Genomic DNA, 21,799 nt, shown 5'->3' with positions numbered 1-21,799 from the left:
AAGAATGAAAGTTTAATTTTCTAAATTATTTTCTCAGACCAACCTTCAAAAAAAGGGGTAAATTGAAAAAAAAAAAGAAGCATATTTTATGCATCAAGATGGACCAATATTCATATTTCTATATACAGTATATATATATATTTAGGTTGTTTTTTTACTAGTTGCCAGATATATTTTTCCAGTAAAGGTCACATAGGTTAGTTACTAAAATCATATATTATATATATAATTATTATCACTTTCTCTCCTACTTCTTTTAATAATAACAAAAACAATCAGGGTTTTACAACTTAACAACATTTAAACCCAACAGCACTGCCGTCGTTCAGGTTTCTCCAGTCATGAGCCGGACTTAATACTGGAGAGATCTTGCTAAACGTTCGGGGAAATTCCAGTGGATCCTTCATTATCACAGTCATTTCACTTTTTAAAATGCACTTTTGTTATTCATTTATTTATTGTTATCATTTGTTATTTTGTGCCATATCCAATATTTGTTTTAATACATTTAAATTTAGATTTCCACCTTGTTAATATGGTTCGGACCAAAGTTATCATCAATAACTGCCTCAGATCTTTTCTAGAGGAGGGTTTACTACCAACCTACAAGATATTATACCTATTTAATGTAGAATTATTTTAGTGAAATCTATAATTAAAAACATTTTTTCTCTGTGATTCAAATATGTCTTTGTCAAAGATGCCAGATTTATGATGCTATAAATCAATAATGAAGGTATTATCAATGCCTGCCTCAGATTTCTTCTAGAGAATACTAACCCAGAAAACAGTTAATAATTAAATCATCCTATTTTAGTCAAATGACATTGATGACAGGTTTATGATGCTATAGCTGGGATGGAGGCAAGACATAATTCTTATAAATCTAATTTATTGTTTTCACCAATCACGTCGTGGATCTTAAATCTCACTCTTGTCATTTTCTGAAACTTGGCAGTCCTACAACTTGGATATAATAAATGGAATGGTTAATTCATTAGTTTACTCCTGACTTAATTTACTTAGACTTGGATCTTGTTACAGCAAAACTACTACAAAATTGTTATTTTAGTGAGTGTGATATTAGCATTGATGATAAACGCTGTGAATTATTTTTTTTTAACACTTTTCTTTTTAAAATTTGGAAAATAGGAACCCGCCCTTATTATTTTCCCTCATTTTACCTCTATGACGTTCCTTATTTTCATCATCCCCTTTCTTTCTCGATTCCTGCCTTTGCCGTTCTCACTTTGAACCTGTTGGTGTCCCGCAGCTAAATCTATAATCTATTATTCCTGCCTCTCTTGTTGAAAAACATCAGTAAATGAAAACATGCAGCGTTTGCATGAAGACGTAGTTAAGTCAGAATTCCACTTTTCCTGCTGCAGGTTGTCACAATCAGCAACAGCAATCACACAACTTTTTTAAATGTAATAAGGTAACAAATACATTCACGCTCATGCAGTACATTGTTGATTGTGTTGCTGATATATTTCCATCCCTCCGTTATGTTCACAGGCCCTGGACAAAGACACCGGTAACTACAGCTCCATGATTTACCGGCTCATCATTCCACCTCCCGCTGGTAAAAACACCAAAGACAGCAAGGATGGCTTCGTCATCGAACCCTACAGTGGCGTGGTCAAAACGGCCATCATGTACCGCAACATGAGGAGGTCACACTTTAAGTTCGAGGTGGTCGCCACCGACAACTATGGCCTGGGACACAGCAGCAAGGCAGAGATAGTGGTGAGTCTACGGAAAATACAAATGGTCGACTTAAAGGTCAATGCTTTTACGATAGAATTTCGAGTAAATCAATGAGTTTTTTCCTTCGTAGAAAGTCTTTGTCATAGAAACTATAATACTTTACAGGTAAAGACAGGAATTATGAGTTTTTGTGCGGTTTATTTAAGGTGTGCAGCAGGTAATAGTATTGGTGTCTGGTTCCACTTCAAATCTGCGCAGGTGTCAGTGGTAAACCAGCTCGACATGCAGGTGATCGTCACGAACATCCCTCCAACTACTGTAGAGAAAAACAAGGACACATTTCTCAGGTACCTACTTTTTATCTTAATTGTTCATGTTCTAATATAAAATTGCTGCTAACACAGTTTGCTTTCAGACTTTTGTTCATAAGGATGTCCTTGGTTAATTGTTTTCACCGATGGGAAGGTTGGCGCATCGATTAGTAAGCGTAGAGCACTATGGGAAATAAAGAAAGGTTGAAGAAGCAAGTTCGAAGTCGCAAGAGCTCCATTTTCGATAAGTGGGGTTGAAGGAAAGAGTTCAAGGCGGAAATTATAGAAAGCTTTCAGAACAACCAAGGAAATAAATATATATAGTAGTTTGTCAGGGATCAACTTCGCTACAAAGATTTGTATCAAGACTTGTTCAAGCCTTGTTAAAGGTGACAACCTTGCCCTTGGTGGTGGCATGCACTGTCTAAGTGCCTTTCAAGTTTGATGATTGGATTCGTTTTTTTGCTTTTAATTTTTTTTAAACTTGGATAAAGTTTAAAAAAAAAACGTTTTGATTTGTTTTACTGTAAATACCACCAAATAGCATTTGCAAATGTATTTAAACTGATAGCATTTTATATTTTCACCAGTGTGTGAATGTTTATTTGATGTCTTGACGAATTCCTGCCACGAGCAAGTATTGCTCTCAGGTGCAGGAGGCAAATCTGAACGACATATTTCATGTGTATGTTTGAGTTCGTGTTCGCCCTCTAGGCCTTTCTGCAGGGGGTTGAATGCAGCTTGTTAAGCTAAACGCTCTGTTTCTCCATTTTTGTTCACAGGATTTTGGAGCGGTACGTCCAGGAGCAGATCCCCGGAGCTAAAGTAGTCGTAGAAAGCATCGGCCCACATCGTAATGGCGAAGGAATGGAGCAGGAAGATTACACAAAGTCTGACCTGATGCTTTACGCCATCGATCCTCTGACGAATAGAGCTGTATCTCGACAAGAGCTCTACAAGTAAGAAAGGGTCTCCAAACACCCTCGGATTGTATTATTTATGTCTTTATATAAGCTGAACTGTGACATATTCAGGTTCCTGGACGGCAAACTGTTGGACATCAACAAGGAATTTCAGCCCTTCCTTCCTCCCGGAGGCCGGATTCTGGAGATCCGGACCCCGGAGGTGCTGACCAGCGTCAGGAAAGCTGCCCAGAGTGTTGGCTACACCGAGGGTGCACTGCTGGCTCTCGCCGTCATCATCATCATCTGCTGCGTCCCTGCCATCTTCATCGTCATCATCACCTACAGACAGTAAGTATGAGTCATCGGCCAAGAACTCTTTCTGAAAAGTTGGACGAAACGTTTGTATTTGTTCTCGATTCATTCAGACAGACAGGAGACATTTTTCAAATACGTTAGATCTCACTCCAGCAGCAGTTCGAGTGAGTTAGACACAGATCAAGGAGGTCTGGCTGGAGATTGAAGGATGTTGTATTTAACGCTGTATGAACAAATATCACATAAACATGGGAGAAAAAAAAAGGATTGTGTGAATTGTACATTTAATTATGTAAAATAAAAGTAATTTTAAGAATTCAAGGGGAAATGCTTATACTAATAATTGGACTAAAACCATGTCACAAAACTATAAATAAATAACAAATGCTCATGATGAGCTGATTAGAGATTAAATAAAAAGTTATACCAAATGAATCTCTTAATGTAAAAAGGAATTAACCATGTTTGTTTTTTTCTACTTGAGTCCTTACAACTTCTTCACGCAGAGATAAATATTTAAATTTAGGAAATGAAAATAAAAGCATGAATCTATATTCTATTTAAAATAACTTTTATATGAACTGAATAAACTCAAAAACATAATATTGTCAATTTAATTATAAGAACAACAAAAAAATATTATTTAGATTATGTATGTTATTCTTCATATTAACTCAAATAAATGATACTTGTTTTTGTAAATACTTACAGAAGTAATAAAGAAAAATACTATATTGGAGTTTTAAGAATTTGTTAGACTTGCTATAAAAAATGTATATTTTTCTTTACAAAGCAACATAACTAAAATGAATAAAAAGCTAACTTGTTTTGTTTTTTACCAGACAAGCATTGACCCGCTCTCCCTCGGGACATCACTTTAGCAGGATTTAGCATTTCATGAAGTGAACCCATCACTTTCTCCTGACACCACAACATGGCAGCGTGTCCCTCTGAGTCACTTAAATAGTGTGTTTAGTTAACAACCGTGAAGGCCGTTAATTTTATTCACTCTGCACACACACACACACGCACAAAAAACACACTATAAGTAGATCAGTGAGTTCTGCTGAGAGGTTTTTTTTCATGTGTGAAAGCGAGACAAATTGCCTGTAGAGAGAACAGAGGGACATTCAAGGAGAGAAAAATGCCACTGATGATCATCAGTGTAATAACTAGACGTCTTTTATTTTCGCTAAATGACTTTAATAAAGATCAATTGTCATCTTTATTCATGAATTACAAGAAAACCTCACAAGAATGCCTCCACTAATCTTCTTCTTTTTTCTTTTTTTTCCTCCACTGCGACTGTCATCACCAGATTCAAAGAGTGAGTTCCTTCTTCAATAATCTTTAAAACACAACTGACGATGTTGGACTTCTGTGCTTGTGTTGCATGTGTCAAATTACATTTTCGGCGTGTTTGTTGTTCCGGGTGAATGAAAGAAGCTCTAATTGCAGTGATTCCCTTAAAACATTCAAAGGGAATAAACACCATTTACTTTAACCAGCATTTTTTCATCAACTTTATTTTATCTGTCATTAAATAGTGGATCTTCAAATATAGAAAGTTGTGCTAAGATTTTTTTTTTTTTAAATAAAGTTAACTTTCTGCATTTAAAATATTGTGTATTACAGAAAAAAAAAAACTGGCATTTACTATTGAAAAAACTGTTCTGGAAACAGAAATGAAAAATTAATTATGTGAAAGTATGAAGTTGTTTACCTGTGAAATTGCAACAGATCTATTCTTACCTCCTTCTTCCAAGACGTTCAACAGAATGTGATTTACAGGTCAAGGCACAGATATATTTATATACATTTAACTGCTCACTATTTAAAAAAAAAATCTTCCTGTTTCTGATGTGTTTAGTTTGCGTTCTGATTAAAGCTTTTTGTCGTTCAAAAAAACAAGTTTAGAAGTCGTATCAAGTAAACTCTTTTGTGTTGTTTGTGTGCGTGTGATTCACAAAATGAGTTCGCTCTATGACATCAATATTGCGCCCCGAGTTGTTATTAGTTCAGCAATTACTTTTATTTTCATAAATAACTGTTTGCTCTCTCTTGGATCCAGACGCCAGGCGGAATGTGCCAAGACGGAACGGATCCAGATGGCGCTGCCAACAGGCAAAGCTCTTGGAGGAACTTCCAACAACCTTTACGAGGAACTGGGTGACAATGCCATGTAAGTGAAGTCATTTTTGTCCTTTCATTGGGTGTTAAGTGTTCGGCAGGACGCCAAGTGTGTATTTCTCGAATCCTGAACTTTATATGTTGACAATAGTCTGACAAACCAAACGAGTTATACTGCAAGGTAATGTTTTTAAATGTTTTTATAACGAGGTAAGTAGCAGCAGAGCAGTAGATGTTCTTATCTTATACAACATCTTAATGTATACAATTACAGTTTCAAATGTAGCTTTTGTAAAAAAAAATTCAGTACAGTACAGTTTTACCTGTGACCCCTCACAACAAATCCATTTTTGGTACCATCAGTGTAAGGAAAGATGACTTTCTATGTGAAATAAGTTCAGGCCACAAGGAAATAGTCAATTTCATACTTAATAATTAAAAAATGTTAAAATGTAACCGCTCAAAAAATAGTGTAGTTAAATTTTTTCTTTATATATATATATATAAACAGTATGTTTCTGCGAGCTATTATTTTTCAAAAGTATTGCCACAGCTCATATACTGTATAACACAAGAGAGCAATTGTTTGATTAGTAATATGCGTCAAGTTTGGAGGTGATATCAGAAAAAGACTACAGCGATCAAATTCAACACAGAAGAGTGCAATATTTCTATCCTAGTCTACATTTTCATAAAACTTCTTTAAATGATTATAGGACGAATCCTTTTACTTTGTTGAGTCTGTTGGCTACAGCCTCGCCATTGCTACAGTTTGTTGACGTAAACTGACCTAAACCATAAATACATTAAGACGTGTTTACAGTGAAATCTGGCAACCGTTAATGAAAGATGGCGTGTGATGCTCACAGATACCAAAATAAACGTTAAATAAACAGAAGCATTCATCAGGCAGTAATACTTTAAGTTCAGTTCCAGTTCGTCCAATATATAAACTACCTTGTGAACAATAGTTTAATTAATACGTTTAGTCATGCTAACGGTACGGTTTTTAACTTTTAGTCTGCAGGAAATTGGTCGGTCACAGTAAAGTACATGCAGTAAATGTACAAACTAAAAGAATATTCGTAGGCGTTAAATTGTGTAACATGAAAAGTTGCCCATTGATTTACTGGTTCTAGTAGAGATCTGGTCCAATCAAAGCAGAACTAGACGCACATTGCTATCAGGAACATGTCATGTTAACACAAATTATCCCAATTGAAATGGAAATCTGTAGAAGTGAAAAAGATGACTCTGGACTGACAACCGTTCTTCCATGATGGAGCCAAACACAGCCGCTCAGTTTTAAATAATTGTCTGACAACTTAGTCCACAATGTTACAGTTTAGTTTGGATAAAAAGCCTCCTAAAGACTTTAACTTACTCTACATGGTCATGGGTCAAAATGAAAAGATGTGTAGTTTGAGTCGCAACCCCCTTTAGAGATAGGTAGCAATTACATCCTCGAAGGTTGCTTCCGTTATCGCATGTCCTTGGCTTCCATTTGGCTAGGACAGAATGATGAGACGTACTCCGGTTTAATCAAGCACATTCTTGTAGCCTCACGTCAGACTAAAAGCAAACAAGGCTCTGATTATTCAGCGCGCATGAGTAGCGGCAGATAAACCCTGCAATTTTATCATCAGAAAGTTCAGCGACTTCAAGCTCTTGGCAGTTCCCCTGCTGTGATGCATGTAAATGACCCCAATATACAAAAGATAAAAATGGTGGCTCGCTGTCCACGGACAATATTCACTTAAAAGACGAGGCTCTCAATTCCACTCACTTTGCGATGGCTTGGTTTCCTTGATGCCAGACTTAAAGGCAGCTCTATTCAATATGGCTGCATCTACAACAACAAAACTCATTACAGGGCAGACTCTTTTGTCTCTGTGAACAAAAGACGAGAGACAACATGCTGCCGTTATTTCTTATTTATTTTTATTTAAACGCTTTTCTTTTCTAGCGATATCCTTGCTCAGTAATGCATTAAGAATGTTGAGCAGCAGCTCATGGGCAGATCTGCGGGAAGTCAAAGGGGAGGGAGTGAAACTGATGTTGATAATAAGGGAGCTCCTGGTCACCTGCCAAGGAGTAAGCAAATGTTGTCGGCAGTAAAATTGTATCGCAATGTAGAGGTTGTTGAGTGGGTTTTAAATGTACACTCTGGAGGCGTTTGCACCATCATTAAAAAAAGCTTTGAAAGGACAGCAAAACAGGACATTTTTAATTCTCATTAATTCAAGAGGAATACACCAGAACTGTGATATATGTATGTAGAAACAATTTCATCGTTAGCATAAGTATAATCATGTTATATCACCATTACCATGAATCACACCTGCCTTCTGTAGAAGTGACTTTAAGTGAAATTCAACCAAAAAACATTGCTTGTTCAAATATCAGGTACAAGTATCAAATTAATGACCCAAATCCAAAAGCAATAGTGTTCAAGCTTTTAGCATTTTCATTTTGCCCGCAAGGAAGAAAATTGATGCAGATGAGATGGATGGATGGATATTCAACGTGTTCGTGCTTTCAAGAGAAAAAACGGGTCCGTCTTCTGTGCTGTGAGTCAGTGCAGAAGGAGCGCGTTTTACGTGGGCCCCGATGACCCCAAAACACTGAGATAAATATGCTGAAGTTAGGCTGGAGGGAAAATAACAAATCGTTAAAAGCAATTTCAAAGACAGATGTTCCAGGTTCTTACATATGTCTTGCTGCATATTTGTTTTTTGAAGTGTCGGTCTTGTGTGAGTTCGACTCACCGCCTGCCCTACAATTAAAACAACATATTGCATGGGTATTATCAACTTGTTGTTGTGTGTGGAGGTATAAAGCATGAAATACAAATCCTTCAAATTTTTATCAAATTTGACATGTTAAAGGCACAATATGTAGGATTTTAAGTAGGGTTTCTGTCACCCCCTGGTGTCCAAATAGTGGAGCTGCAATTCCCTAAAATATCCCTTTTGCTGTTGGTAATTTTCTGCAAGTACATTTGTTTAGAAAAAAAGATGGATTATGTACATTTTTATTGTTGTAGCATTACTTTCAAGAGACTGTCCAGAGACTCCTGTTGCGCCTCCCAGAGGGCAGGAGGGTGAACAGATGAATCGCTCATTATAGAAGTCATTTTTAAAGGTCTCTCCTGTAGATTTAAGCTCCAGTGATGCGTTGTGATGGTGAGATTTTGCATATTGTTAATTTATGAATGCATTCTTGGCAAACATCTATTGTATAAAATGTGTCTTTAAAGCCTGATTCAAACTTTCCAACACCCAGTCTGCAGGGAAATATTTAAGTGCAGACACTCTCTTGTGGCCGTACGCTTTTAATTTATAATTTCCTACCGAGGCGTTGAGAAGTTGAGAGGAACTCTTATCAGCATTACATGCATCACTGGTCTCTGTCTGTCTTTGATATGCTTCGCGCTCCCATTTACATGGAGACAATTCATATGCAAGATGGTGGAGACTCTCTCCAGAAGACAACAAGGGATTTAGGATGTACGCCGATGTGTTTGCTCTCGCTGCAGAGTGCAAAAGACCAACCGGCCCCAACGATCTGAATGATGTTTCAGGAAATGAAAATGGAGTCGAGATAATTGAAATATATGCAGCCCATAATTTATAAAGACCACCTCAGGGGATAATTAACTCTATTGATAAGTAGTCGGGAAGTGTAACCGTTTGCAAAGTGGGCAGTTTGGGAATTTTATGTGTCAGTCTGGTCCATTTAGCTGATACCAAGTTTTCTCAAGGGACCGTTATTCCTGGGAAAGTGCAAAAGTTTTTAATTATAATTAGGGTCTATCATAGCTGCTTGGCGGACTGTCTTTGGGGCTTTGACCATATAGTTATGGTTACTTTGTCTTTTTTTGTGGGTACTTTAGTAAAAGTATAAAACCCTAGAAGCTCTTCTTAGCTTAAAACCGCAGTCCCAAACCCCTGGTCCAGGGACCAGTACCGGTCGTGAGAAATTTTTTAAAAAAGTTCCATTTAATATTTCTGCCAAAGACTTCTGTTTCATTTAGAAAAAGAAAATGGATACAAAACAACATTAGCATGTGGTTTGACTCTAGAAACAAAAGACACACACATACAGAACACCATCGTCAGTATACAATCAAATATATGTAGATGCAAATACACAAATAACTTGATGTGACCAGTCCAATGCTCTTGCTGGTTCAGTGTTATGCTGAAATCTTTTTTCATGCACTTAGTTATTTTGCAGGTCGTGCAATTGTATTTTTACTTTATTCTATCTGAACGTCGGCCCGTGAATATAATCTTGAAACCGGTCCATGGTACAAAAAAGGTTGGGGGCCCCTGCCTTAAAAGACAATCCGATACTACCATATTTACCACCATATTAAATGGGTGGCTAGTATAAGAGAACGTAAAGATGAAACGTTTTTAGTTTGATTGTCAAAAATGTAATTTATGGTTAGTAAACACCTTCAGGCACAGGTGCTAAATCCGACCAACCGAAGAATTCTGTCCGGCCCTCAAGTGCTTCAAATACACAAAGTTGTGTTCAAGCTTTTCTATAGTGGGTTTTCAAACCAAGTAAATAAAGATCATGCATTTTATTCATACAGATTCTATAGACCCTTTAGTATTTGCTTTAGGTATGTACACAACCTATTTAAAAGATGATACAATATGATTTCATAATATGCTGCTCATCTAGGACAACAGCTTAGCGTGGGTTGGTAACACAATTTTTGAGTATTGTTTTGATTGTTAAAGCGCTTTGTGACCCTGGTCTGGAAAAGCGCTATATAAATAAATATTACTTACTTACTTACTTACTAACAAGAGATTTTTCCCTTTACCAGCTCGATAAAACATTTCTTAATGATAAAGCTCTATATTAAATTGGGTTGAAACAAAGTCTACCTCTCTCCTCTCTCTGAGCGACTTTTTTGATAAACATAAATGAAGTCGGACTTTTTGAGCGAGTCGACTTTGGAACATGTAAGGTAGAAGTGTCTGCAGAGTTTAATTATTGCCCAAAAAAAGAGCTACTGTAGAGTTATTGCACGCATTACATTCTTTGGAGTGGAAAGTAGGATTTATCAGTCTTTTGTGAGGAAACAAATCTGCATATCCTCAGAACTCTGCATCACAGAGCTCCAGCCCCAGCAGATGTGGCACCGTTTGTAGTCGCGCTGCTGTTTTCCACTGTAGTGCACGGCTTTTAGAGTACATAAATTGTATTTGCATTCCTTTTACTTTTGGGCTTTCAGAATAGATTTGAAGACTAGATTTGCCCCTGTTGTGAAGGAGTAAAGTAAAAATAAACACCTTTCCCAAATCCCATGTGCGCTCCCTCATTTTTAAGGCCTTTATATTTCTCTCCTTTATATTCTGACCTTTATTCCATCGAATGCTGATTAAATCATGTTTCCCTCCATTTTTCTTATCATTCTTATTTTACCTCCCTCTTAACTGTATCCATTGAACTCTTTCATGCTCCATTTCATCCTCATTTCATTTCCTTCTTTTGTCTTGATCAGCCGTTCCAACCACAGTGGTGCTGGAAGTGGTGGCAGTTTGGATGAAAGCGATCGGCAACGTCTCATCTCAGATTTCGCCACCAGAGCTATCGCCGCTCACCGGCAGTGTGTCGCCAATGGACGCGTGCTAAATAACTTGCCCAAGTCTGAGTCCAGCATCACCTTCTTGTCGGATGAAAACCCACTGACCATAAAAAATCCCATCTATCACGAGGATGGTACCTTAAGTAGCCCGGAGACACTGGGGAGAAGCCAAAGGAAAAAAGAACTCCTAGGAAACTTCTCTCCGACCAGAAGAGGCCTTGGTCAGGCCTGGCTTACACTTGGAGGTTGCAGTGGGAGTGACAGTGGATGGGGTTCCGGCGGTGGACACAGCTGGACCCTACCATCAAGGCTGCACCGAAAGGAGATGTACGATGCACTGAGAAGGCAAGTGGTCATGGATCCTGTGCAATGGGAGCTCGAGCTACTGAAGGCAGAGTTCAAAGAAAGCAAAGACGCTGGCTTGGATTCAGGATTTGGCTGTGGGATGGATTCAGATCTGATGATGAGCCCGAGTCTCGAACCCAAACTGACCGTCAAAGAACAGGCGCGACAGTTTGAGCAACAGGCTCTCCACGAAATGAGTCAACGCCAAAGCCGAGGCTCCCGCGGGTCACTGTCACCTGATATAATCCTGTCGGTGTTTCCAGATTCTCCTCAGCATCAACCCTACATTCACAACTTCCCTCCAGCCCAGGCCAGAGATGCCCCCCCGAGCATAATTGTGACGCATACCGACGGCGGAACGCCTCCGCCGTGTCACAAGCCAACTCCACCAGTGCTTCGCCGTTTTGCAAGTTTAACCGAAAACCATAACGTGGATGACAGGCTCCAGGCCCATTTGGACCATATTCCCGATCCTCCTTCAATACCTCCACCACCACCACCACCTCCTACTTCATCTCCACCGCCTCCACCACCACCTTCTTTTCCTCCCTCTAGTCCCCCTTCCCACTCGCCTTCTTTGGCCACTCCTCCTCCCATCTCCTTACCTACAAGTCATTTTGAAAAAGGATCACAGCCACCTCCTCCACCCCCACCTCCTCCTCCTCCGCCTCTCCCTCTATCGTTATCGCCCTCACTCTTACGTCCGTCCACTTTCGTGTTGCCATCCATCAAAGACGCACCCACACTAAGGCCGGTTTCCCTGCGGACACAACCCCCACTGCAGCCCATGGAACCCGAGGCTCCACGCAGGGAACTGAAAGGCATCTTAAAAAACATCCAGAACATCGCAGACATCGAAAAGTCTGTAGCCAACATGTTCAGCCAAATCGACCGGAAACAGATCCCACTCAAAAAAGTCCTGAGGAGTCGGACTTCCGTGGACTCTCTCGATACTCTGGACTCTGTGGATGGTTTGGCTTTAGTCAAAGAAGCAGAGGCGGTAGATACTGGAGGCGAAGCCAAAGAAGACACTGGAGGAGGAGGAGGAGGAGGAGGAGGAGGGAAAGAAGGAGGAGGAGTAGGAGGGAAAGAAGGAGGAGGAGAAGTTGGAGAGAGCTCTCCGTCCCCAAACATTGAACAAAACCCAAACATGAACTCTATTGTGGTTGAGCTTGAGAAACGGTTTCCTTCTCAATCTACGATGCTTTAGCCTTTGCCTGTCAGACGTGGAAAACATTGTTGCTCACGTCATTAGTGACTTTCTGAAGGGGCTAATTCTCAATATAGCGTTCCTCTTTTATGTATACTGGTGATTTCAATATGCCGCGGCTCTGCTCTCCAAACAAAAGGAAAGATATTGTTAAATACAGACATTTGAATTCCCCTGCTCTCAAAATAAATCTACATACATTTTATCTACATGTTAGCAATAACTGATGAACAAAACAACAGTGTTTCTGTCCATGTATGATCCTGACCTGAGGTATAATTGTTAGTAAAAATGCTAGAAGTCAGGATTCATCTGTTTAATTTAGTGTGTTGTATTAACCTAGCGCAGTAGATTTCCTTTTTTTCTAACATTTATAAAAGATTCAAACCTTCAACCGATGATACTAAATCAGAAACTTTGGAAGCTAAAACCAATTTTAAAGAAAAACATTCTAGATAAATGCACTGATGTATTCTCTGTTATTCTCTGATAACCCACTCTTTGGCTTATTCGGGTCAAAACCTGGAAGTGGTTCTTTTTCAGGGAAAAACTTCAGTGATGAATAATGCTCAAAAATGTAATTTTAAATTATGCTTTATTCGTTTGGAAGGTTGTTGACACAATTATACTCATCCTGCTCATACTGGTGATGCACATGAGCAATTGAGGGGAAAGTTTTCTCTTCTCTAGAGCACAAATATATTCACTATTGTTTTGTTTCATAACACCTCTTTTAATTGCAGTTACATGTTTTTGTTTAAAGGCTTTGTACATCGTTTTATCTCTTAACCTGGTATGAAACTTAAATGGATCTTTTAATTAAATCAATAAATTAAAACATGTGTTTTTGAGTTTGTAAAAAGATGCACTAACATTTTATTTGTTATTTTCTCACCTTGTTTTTAATTGTCTATACTTAGTGTTTGTCAGATTAAACTATGAGGAAACATTTAAATAACGAATGTTATGAAGAAATACAAACATGTTTTTTATTTTATTTTAAAAGGTTTAATACAAAACTGATAAGTATAAGAAACTGAACCAATACTCTCTTCATTTACATTGACCTAAAAAAGACAAGATATTGTTGTATTTGTTTTTAGAACAACACAAATAAACATTAACCGCACCTCATCACAGCAAGTTTGGTTTGTTCAATAGTTTAGGAATGACAATGTTGCGTTTAACTGCGTATGAAGTTAAATACACGGGGGGAAAAACACTAAGTGAAACTCGATTGAACTAACTAATTGACAACTTAAAATATTGTTGGCTTAAAAAAACATATATAGTATTCCCAAGGTGTCATAAAAGATTAATAGGACTACCCAGAAGTGGGACAGAAAAAAAATTACAAAAATACAATTCACAAAAACAATCCCAAAACATATACACCAAGCAATACTTATAATATATATGATATAATAATGTCCACAGGATGGCAACAGGTTTAAAACTCAAAGTCTGCATCCAATTATTAAATATGTCAAAAAATTAAACAAACAAGAAATTCAAACAGGGTGATGGCAAGACCACAATAAACCAAAGAAAAAGGAATAGAGAAAGTTACTGAACCAAATTAAATTCTCCAAAAACCTACACAAAGCAACGACATACACGTGTCAGGGAAGATCAGAAAGGCCAAACAAATCTAAAATAGGGGAACAAGGAAGTGTCAGAGTTTTACCAGGCAGAGCTGTAAGAAGAGCTGACGCCAGTCTATGTAAGGTCCAGTGTATATGAAGGCAGGAAGATTGCAGATCGGCATCCATGCTTCATTACAAGATCCCGCCACACACCGCCTGTAATCAAAACGTAAAAAATCTGGGACTAAAAGGGAAAGAACAGGACTCTCCTAACAAAATATAATGCACAGGGCACTGCATGATGAAATATAATATGTCATATTTAAATTTAAGAACAGCATCTACAAGGTAAAAAAAATGTTTTGTGTCGGAAATGGATGCGACGTATTCTTGAGTCAATTACAATGATTTGTGAAATAACAGGCTAAGAGATAATACTGGTTATTAAAAAGACTCTAAGGGTTTCTTTTGAGAGAATTGGATGAATTTATCCCCAGTTTTCATTGACTGAAAAAAGAATAAAAGATTCAAACTTTTAGGACAGAAACTAGACCAGAGAAAAAATTAGTTTTGGTTGTGACTATAGAAAGTTGTCCTCATTTAAGTTTATTAACAATGTTTTGTATGCCTCCTTTTCTGCAATAGTGCATCGTCGTAGCTTTCTCAACAGCCATGAAAAAATATGTACTATATATGCAAACAAGCCCAGCAATAACAAAATATATTTTGAAATGAAGGCAACCAAGCAAAGCTACAGTTTAAAAAATAATGAATTTAAAAGAAAAGACAATAACACTAAATAGTAAACAAACAGCAGATATTCAAATGATGAAAAGAAACCTCCGTCTGTGGAGCTTTAACGAGTCTCTATTTTTAATTTTCATTAATAGTTAAAGAGTGAAAATTACAAACTTCAGTTCTGGTAGTCGGTTTGCTTTGCTCTGAAGCGGCTCAGCGAAGCAAAAGTGAACTTTTACTCCGGCATGTGTTTAAAAAATTGAACTTTACATGTGCTTTTATTTCCTAATGACATGACATGTCTTATGACAGGGTGCCGAGAGAGAAACTATGGTACTGTATGAGGAAGACTGGAGTGGCAGAGAAATATGTTGGACTGGTGCAGGACATGAATGTTAGACAGCAATGAGGTGAGGTGTAGGTGTGACAGAAAAGTTCAAGGTGGAGGTGGGACTACATCAGGGCTCGGCTCTAAGTCCTTTCTTGTTTGCGGTGGTGATGGAAAGACTGACAGATGAGGTTAGACAGGGATCTCCATCGACTATGATGTTTGCAGATGACATTGTGATCTGTGGCGAGAGCAGAAACCAGGTGAAGAGGTGGAGATATGCTTTAGAAAGGAGGGGAATGAAGGTTAGTCGCAGCAAGACAGAATACATGTGTGTGGATGAGAGGAACCCAAGTGGAACCATGAGGCTACAGGGAGTGGAGATAAAGAAGTATTTAGGGTCAACAGTCCTGGAGTTTGTGGAAAAGAGGTGAAGAAACATGTTCAAGCTGGTGGAATGGGTGAAGAAAAGTGTCAAAAGTAATATGTGATAAAAGAGTATTAGCCAGAATGAAAAGAAATATATACAAGACAGTGGTGAGACCAGTGATGATCTATGGTCGAGAGACAGTGAGGAAAAGGCAGGAAGCAGAGATGAAGATGTTGAGGTTCTCTCTGGGAGTGACGAAGGTGGATAAGATCAGGAATGAGTCAATCAGAGTAACAGCACATGTTAGATGTTTTGGAGATAAGGTCAGAGAGGCCAGAATGAGATGCTTTGGTCATGTATCGAGGAGGGATAGTGAGTAAATTGGTAGAAGGATGCTGGGGTTGGAACTGCCCGGCAGGAGGTCTAGAGGAAGACCAAAGAGAAGGTCTATGGAACAGAAACCCTAACATAGTGAAAGAAGACATGGAGTTGGTCCAGATGAGAGAGGGGGATACAGAGAACAGGGTCACATGGAGGAGGTTGACTCACTGTGGCGACCCCTGAAGGGAGCAGCCGAAAGGAGAAGAAGAAGAAGAAGAAGAATGATTGACAGGTTAACAAAGCTACGCTTGTACCACTGGGACAAGCTTTTAAAAATGTTCAAGAGAAAATAAACACAGGGTAATAAATAGAACTGTTCAAATGCATTAATAAAAAAAAATCTGACAGTTGGCAGAGAAAAGTTTGCCCTTTCTGTATCAGGAAAGAGAAATCTGACGCAGGATCAAAATGTGAAGAGTTTGTGTCTGCAGAGCAATATTTTTCTTCCAATCTCTTCACACCAAAAGACAGTGGAGAGGACGTAAACGAGGGCGAGTCAATCATGTGTGGTGTGTGTGCGTGTCAGAGATCAGATAGAAGCCTGGGAGTTTTTGTCTTGAGGGGAACCAATAACACGATACACAGATTTGTCTTCACATGCTCAAAATTCACCGTCACAATGTGGACAAGGAACTTCTGTACCTTCTATTGTCGGCTGTGAACTGGAATCTTAATTTCCCGAAGTAAATCTCCAGAGGGATTAATAAAGTCTATTGAAATAAAGTCTAAACAGACAGTTTCTTTCTGTACAGATGGCTTTATACATAATCATCTATTTTCATTCTCTTATGGTTTTGTTTTTAACTACTCATTTAGCGATACATTTATAATCAGGTGACAAGCTATTCAATATGATTCGCTTCGAGTCTCTACTTATATCTGGAATAAACTTTATTCAAATATACCTTTAGACTCGGCTGCAGAGTGTTTATTGTGCTTACAACAACACCGTTGGAGCAGTTCATAAATCTTTCCACAAAGACGTACAGTTGAACGATACATCGCTCTCCTGTCACGACAGTTTGATAGCATTTAACACTTCCCTCCGGCAACATGTCGGGCCATAAACCCGTTCAGTAAACACCCTATTAACACATAGGTTCCCTGAACTCCTCAGAGGGAGTGACACCTTTACCCTCATAAAACATTTTCAATCATATTTTAAATCAAAGAATGAATTTTGAGTTTTTTATCAAAGGTGATAAAGGTGTTAGCACGGTTGCTCATCCTCTGATGGTGGCTGCAGCTGTTGCAAAGAAGCGATGCTGACATACATTAAATTTATCATTAAACATTGTTTAAATTGTACTGATTTGTTATTTGAACTTTGCTTATGTTTTGAGATTAAAATGTCATCTTCGGCCAGTCAAGGTGGACACACCACAAAAAGACTTTTAGATGTTAATTTCAGGGCGTCACAGAATTTGTCATGGAATTACGAAAATATCCGGTGATGTGAAGGACTTTTTCCTAAATTAGATTTTCCTTTTTTGTATTGTAGATCTGTTTAAGATGTGTTTAGGTACTAGAGCAGTCTCTCCTTTGCAAATAACCTACTGAAATATCAAATTAAAGGTAGTAACTGTTTATCGCAGTGCAGTGAAGATGTCAGGAAAAGAACCTCTGATGTGATTATTTACATGAATATATTTCATAACCCCAAACAGAACTATTAATGAGAGTTTTCATTCTTTATTTTTACTGCTCTGGCTGAGTGCTAAGCAACGGTTCAATCCCTGAGTAATCGCAACAAAGCAGGCATGTAGTAGCAGTAGGGTAGGTAGATGTCTCAAAGAGAGAAAGCATAATAGAGATGTTTGATATAAATATCATTTGAGACTTTGTATTAAAAAAGAAAGTGCCCCAGGGATCCCAAATTAATTATTCAATATCCAATATTAAAAGACGACAAAGAAAAATGTAACCCAGGAGACATCTTGATCATGTCTTCGATGTTCATCTAGTGGGCTCTGAAAGTAAGGAAAGGGCTTCAGGAAGCTCCATCATTACTATTGAAGAACCTTATTATATGGTTACTAGATCGTTTTTGAAGGCTTTTAATAGTACAAAAAAAAGTCCACTTAGCTCGATTTGGAATGTGATGGATGAATGAGAATCTCCATTGGCTTAAGAAAAACATTATTCATTAAAAATGTATTTGAAATATATACATTTTAATACAAATATGGGAAATATGGTGTTCAAGTCTTCTTTCACTGATTCCATCCGAGATAGTCAGATTGGTAAGTTTTGGTTGACGTTGAAAATGTGTCGTCAAATAAAAAAATGTTCAACATTAGACACAAAAAGATGATGGGTAGAGGGGTCATTTGTGCCGTTTGGACAGACGTGCGACTCAACGTAATCAATGCATATATAGTTAAATAAATGTTGATTTGCTATTAAAATTAGTTTCAAGTTGAGCCTAGCGTGCACTTTCAATGTTGTTTCAATATCCGATATTAATGTTGCCTGACATAGTTTAAATATTGATTAAATCCATTTTTGCTACCCAGAATGTCTCCTCATATTCACTGCAGCCTAGTACGCACAATTACACATATAAGACAAACAATGAAGATTCAACATTTAAAACCTTCTGATATATTTGACTAGCCAAGATAGGCATATGATATTACGTTTTCCCTTCCATACACAAGTTTAAATGAAATCAAAAATGTCTAAAATATAATGTTAATTGCAGGAAAACTTGTTTTGCACCTTCGAAAGACCCAGACTTTTCTGTGCTGTGACAGTCACATTCTGTGTTCATCATTTTAAAGAGGTTTTGATTTTGTTTTAATATTATTATTTAAAAATAAATCTCTTGCTCTCAGAAGTATTTTTCTGGTGAGAACAGTTTTTTTTTACCATTTAAAAAATATATTTACTTTATTTATTTAATTGTCAAATGAAATAGGTTAACATATGAACATTAACAAAAACTGCAAAATGTGAAAATACTTGTTTTTTCGGGGAAACAACTCTTCAAATTAAAGTCGTTGAAACTAAATTAAAAGAGTAAAAATGGTTGTTTTAACTCTTGTGTTATCTCTTCAGGTCACTTGGCCCTGAGATAACAAGGAAGAAAATAGATTTTTACAATACTTTCTGATAAGAGGATTCTCAATGTATTTCATATTTCCACTTGTTCGCATGAAAAGATGTAATTCTCAAGCCTATAGACTGTATTATCAAATTGGTGAGTGAAGAAATGAAAAAAAAAAGACAAAAAAGTAAATTACTTTGCACGAGGGTCAACCCACAGTTCCACAAAATTCTATACAAACTACTGACTATTATTCCTTCATTCTTCAATCTGAACGCTGCTGCGATGACATTTTAATGAACCCTTAACTTTTTCTCATCCCTCTTTTCACACCTCTGCAACTCAACTACTTATTTTGCGATTAATCTCCTTTCCAAGGAAAATAAATCCTGCCACCATGTGGCTAAAACAAATGACTAAAAAAGGGTTATTTATTCCCTTTTTATCACTTTGGCTTCAAGCTAGCAGCGTGTTTTCTTTTCCCCTCATCCTCAGTGTCTGTCCACGTCTGGCTGAATCTTTCAGCTTTAAGGACTCTGTCATTTCTCTCTATCTTTCCATCCCTCTCTCTCTCGCTCGCTGTGCTGACGTTTGTTGTCCCACAACAGTGCGTCTTCATTTCACAGTCTTACAAGCATTATTAATCCATTTGTTCACACTGTCAGCATCTCCGGCCGCTCAAAGGATCCGGGCTAATATCTGGTGTAACACATTTCCCTTTTTCCCTTTTTATGTCACACCAGAAGAAACAAGCTTTTGAAAAAAAAAAAGATTTTGATATTTTTGGTGAAATTGCTTAAGTGCGCTTTAGAAATAATCTGTGCACCGTGTCAGTCCTTCTTATCCTCTGAAAGAAAAATGTTCTACACACACTTCCCTAATACAATTATGTGTAAAACTATCATGTATAGAAATAAAAAAAAAGGGTTTTGCGGCTCCTTTCGTCCAATACTTCAACCTACGTACACGGAAAAAGCCGTTTTTCAGATCCTAGTCAAAGGCAAGAAGGCCAACAGCAGCTTTTTTTTGTAAGACTTTCTGTTCTTTAAAACCTTTTTCAGAACTTTTTCTTCCAATTGCCCTCTCTACAAGTGGACAGAGGATGACTTGCTCGAATAGAGCGCTGACACACGCGCAACAAAACTTAAGCGAGGAGGCAACAACTCATGTTGTGTACTTCACTGGAATCTGTCTCCAAAATCAATAACGAATTCCTTTGTGTTCAAATGTTGGTCGAACAATGGCTCCCTTTTCACTGGAGCCACTGTTCGGTTCCTGCTTCACGACTGAACAAGAGACGAGTAATAATAATTAAAGTGTTTAAAAAATTTAGATAAAGATGTTACAGTTAAGCACCCACACCTGGCTCACATCTGGCTAAATATTAATATAAAAATTGTTTATTAATGTTGCTCGGATAGTCCACACACTGACTCATTTTCCCTTCATGTCCGTATTCAATCCTATTAGGGCAGTTTAAGTCTCAAGATTGTGCTGCACAGCGATGGTACGGCATCATCCATCATCTTCACACACATGCAACTTACGCTGGAAATAGACACAAAACAGCTGCATGTAGTTTTAGCTTGTAGCTAGTAGCTTTTGGCTTGTAGCTAGTAGCTTTTGGCATGCAGCTTGCAGCTTTTAACTAGGAGCTTGTGGCTAGTAACTTGTGGCTAGTAGCTTGTGGCTTGTAGCTAGTAGCTTGTAGCTTGTAGCTTGTAGCTAGGAGCTTGTGGCCTGTGGCTTGTAGCTTGTGGCTTGAAGCTAGTAGCGTGTGGCTTGTAGCTTGTGGCTAGTAGCGTGTGGCTTGTAGCTTGTGGCTTGTAGCTAGTAGCTTGTGGCTAGTAGCTTTTTGCTTATAGCTTGTAGCTTGTAGCTTGTAGCTTGTGGCTTGTAGCTTGAAGTTTTTGGCTTGTAGCTTGTGGCTTGTAGTTTGATGCTTATAGATAGTAGCTTTTGGCTTGATGCTTGTAGCTTTTAGCGTGGCTTGTAGGTAGTAGTTTGTGGCTTGTAGCTAGTAGCTTTTGGCTTGTAGCTTGTGGCATGAAGCCTGTAGCTCGTATTTTTTGGCTTATAGCTTGTAACTTGTGGCTTGTAGCTAGTAGCTTTTGGTTAGTAGCTTGTAGCTAGTAGATTGTGACCTCTAGCTAGTAGCTTGTGGCTTGTAGCTAGTAGCTTGTTGCCTGTAGTTAGTAACTTTTGGCTAGTAGATTTTAGCTTGTAGCTAGTAGCTTCTGGTATGTAGCTCGTAGCTTTTGACTTGTACCTTGTGCCTAGTAGCTTGTAGCTAGTGGCTTGTGGCTAGTAGCCGGTGGCTTGTAGCTAGTAGTTTGTACTTTAAACCTGTTAGCTTGTAACTTGTAGATCATTGCTTGTAGCAAGTTTGGCCTCTTCATTATGGTTTAAATGTGTCTGTGCTACAAATAAAATCATCTTGTTTAAATCATTATTAGATGCACTTAAATAGTAACAATTTATTTTGTAAAATATGTCATTTTTTGTAAGGGAAGTGCATACGTGAACATCAGCCGCTCAGTGATATAATTTCAACATTTAGGAACCGTAAAACCATTAAAACTTTATAGTAAAGCATAGCAGTGGCTGCTCATGGACAGTGGAAGGACCATAGGAACTAAATTATTGCTTTCAGAGTTTTTCTGCATTCAATTGTTGGTCAATACTTTTACAAATAAGTACTTTTACTTATAAGTAATAAGTCCAAATAAGTGGACACTCTGGACATGACCTCCATAACCTTCATGACTGAGTGCTTATGAAACCCCAGCAGGATTCTACTGCCCAGAAAC

At 38.0% G+C, this 21,799-nt stretch overlaps 1 protein-coding gene across 1 annotated transcript in view; it reads left to right on the top strand.

Moving 5' to 3' along the window:
- Window positions 1-12,537, top strand: part of pcdh15b (protocadherin-related 15b) — a 158,388-nt gene extending 145,851 nt beyond the window's left edge. The window contains exons 30-36 of the mRNA XM_087794099.1: window positions 1,519-1,749; window positions 1,969-2,057; window positions 2,804-2,980; window positions 3,056-3,274; window positions 4,560-4,568; window positions 5,313-5,423; window positions 10,899-12,537. Coding sequence (XP_087650225.1) covers window positions 1,519-1,749; window positions 1,969-2,057; window positions 2,804-2,980; window positions 3,056-3,274; window positions 4,560-4,568; window positions 5,313-5,423; window positions 10,899-12,537 — 2,475 coding nt within the window. The remainder of the gene's footprint in view (window positions 1-1,518; window positions 1,750-1,968; window positions 2,058-2,803; window positions 2,981-3,055; window positions 3,275-4,559; window positions 4,569-5,312; window positions 5,424-10,898) is intronic.
- The last annotated feature ends 9,262 nt before the right edge of the window (window positions 12,538-21,799 follow it).

Source organism: Callionymus lyra, chromosome 6 (genome assembly GCF_982586985.1).
Source record: "Callionymus lyra chromosome 6, fCalLyr1.hap1.1, whole genome shotgun sequence".
In the NCBI taxonomy this organism is placed as follows: Eukaryota; Metazoa; Chordata; class Actinopteri; order Syngnathiformes; family Callionymidae; genus Callionymus; species Callionymus lyra.
The sequence above is the reverse complement of the archived record's forward strand: the minus strand, read 5'-3'. Positions and strand labels throughout refer to the sequence as shown.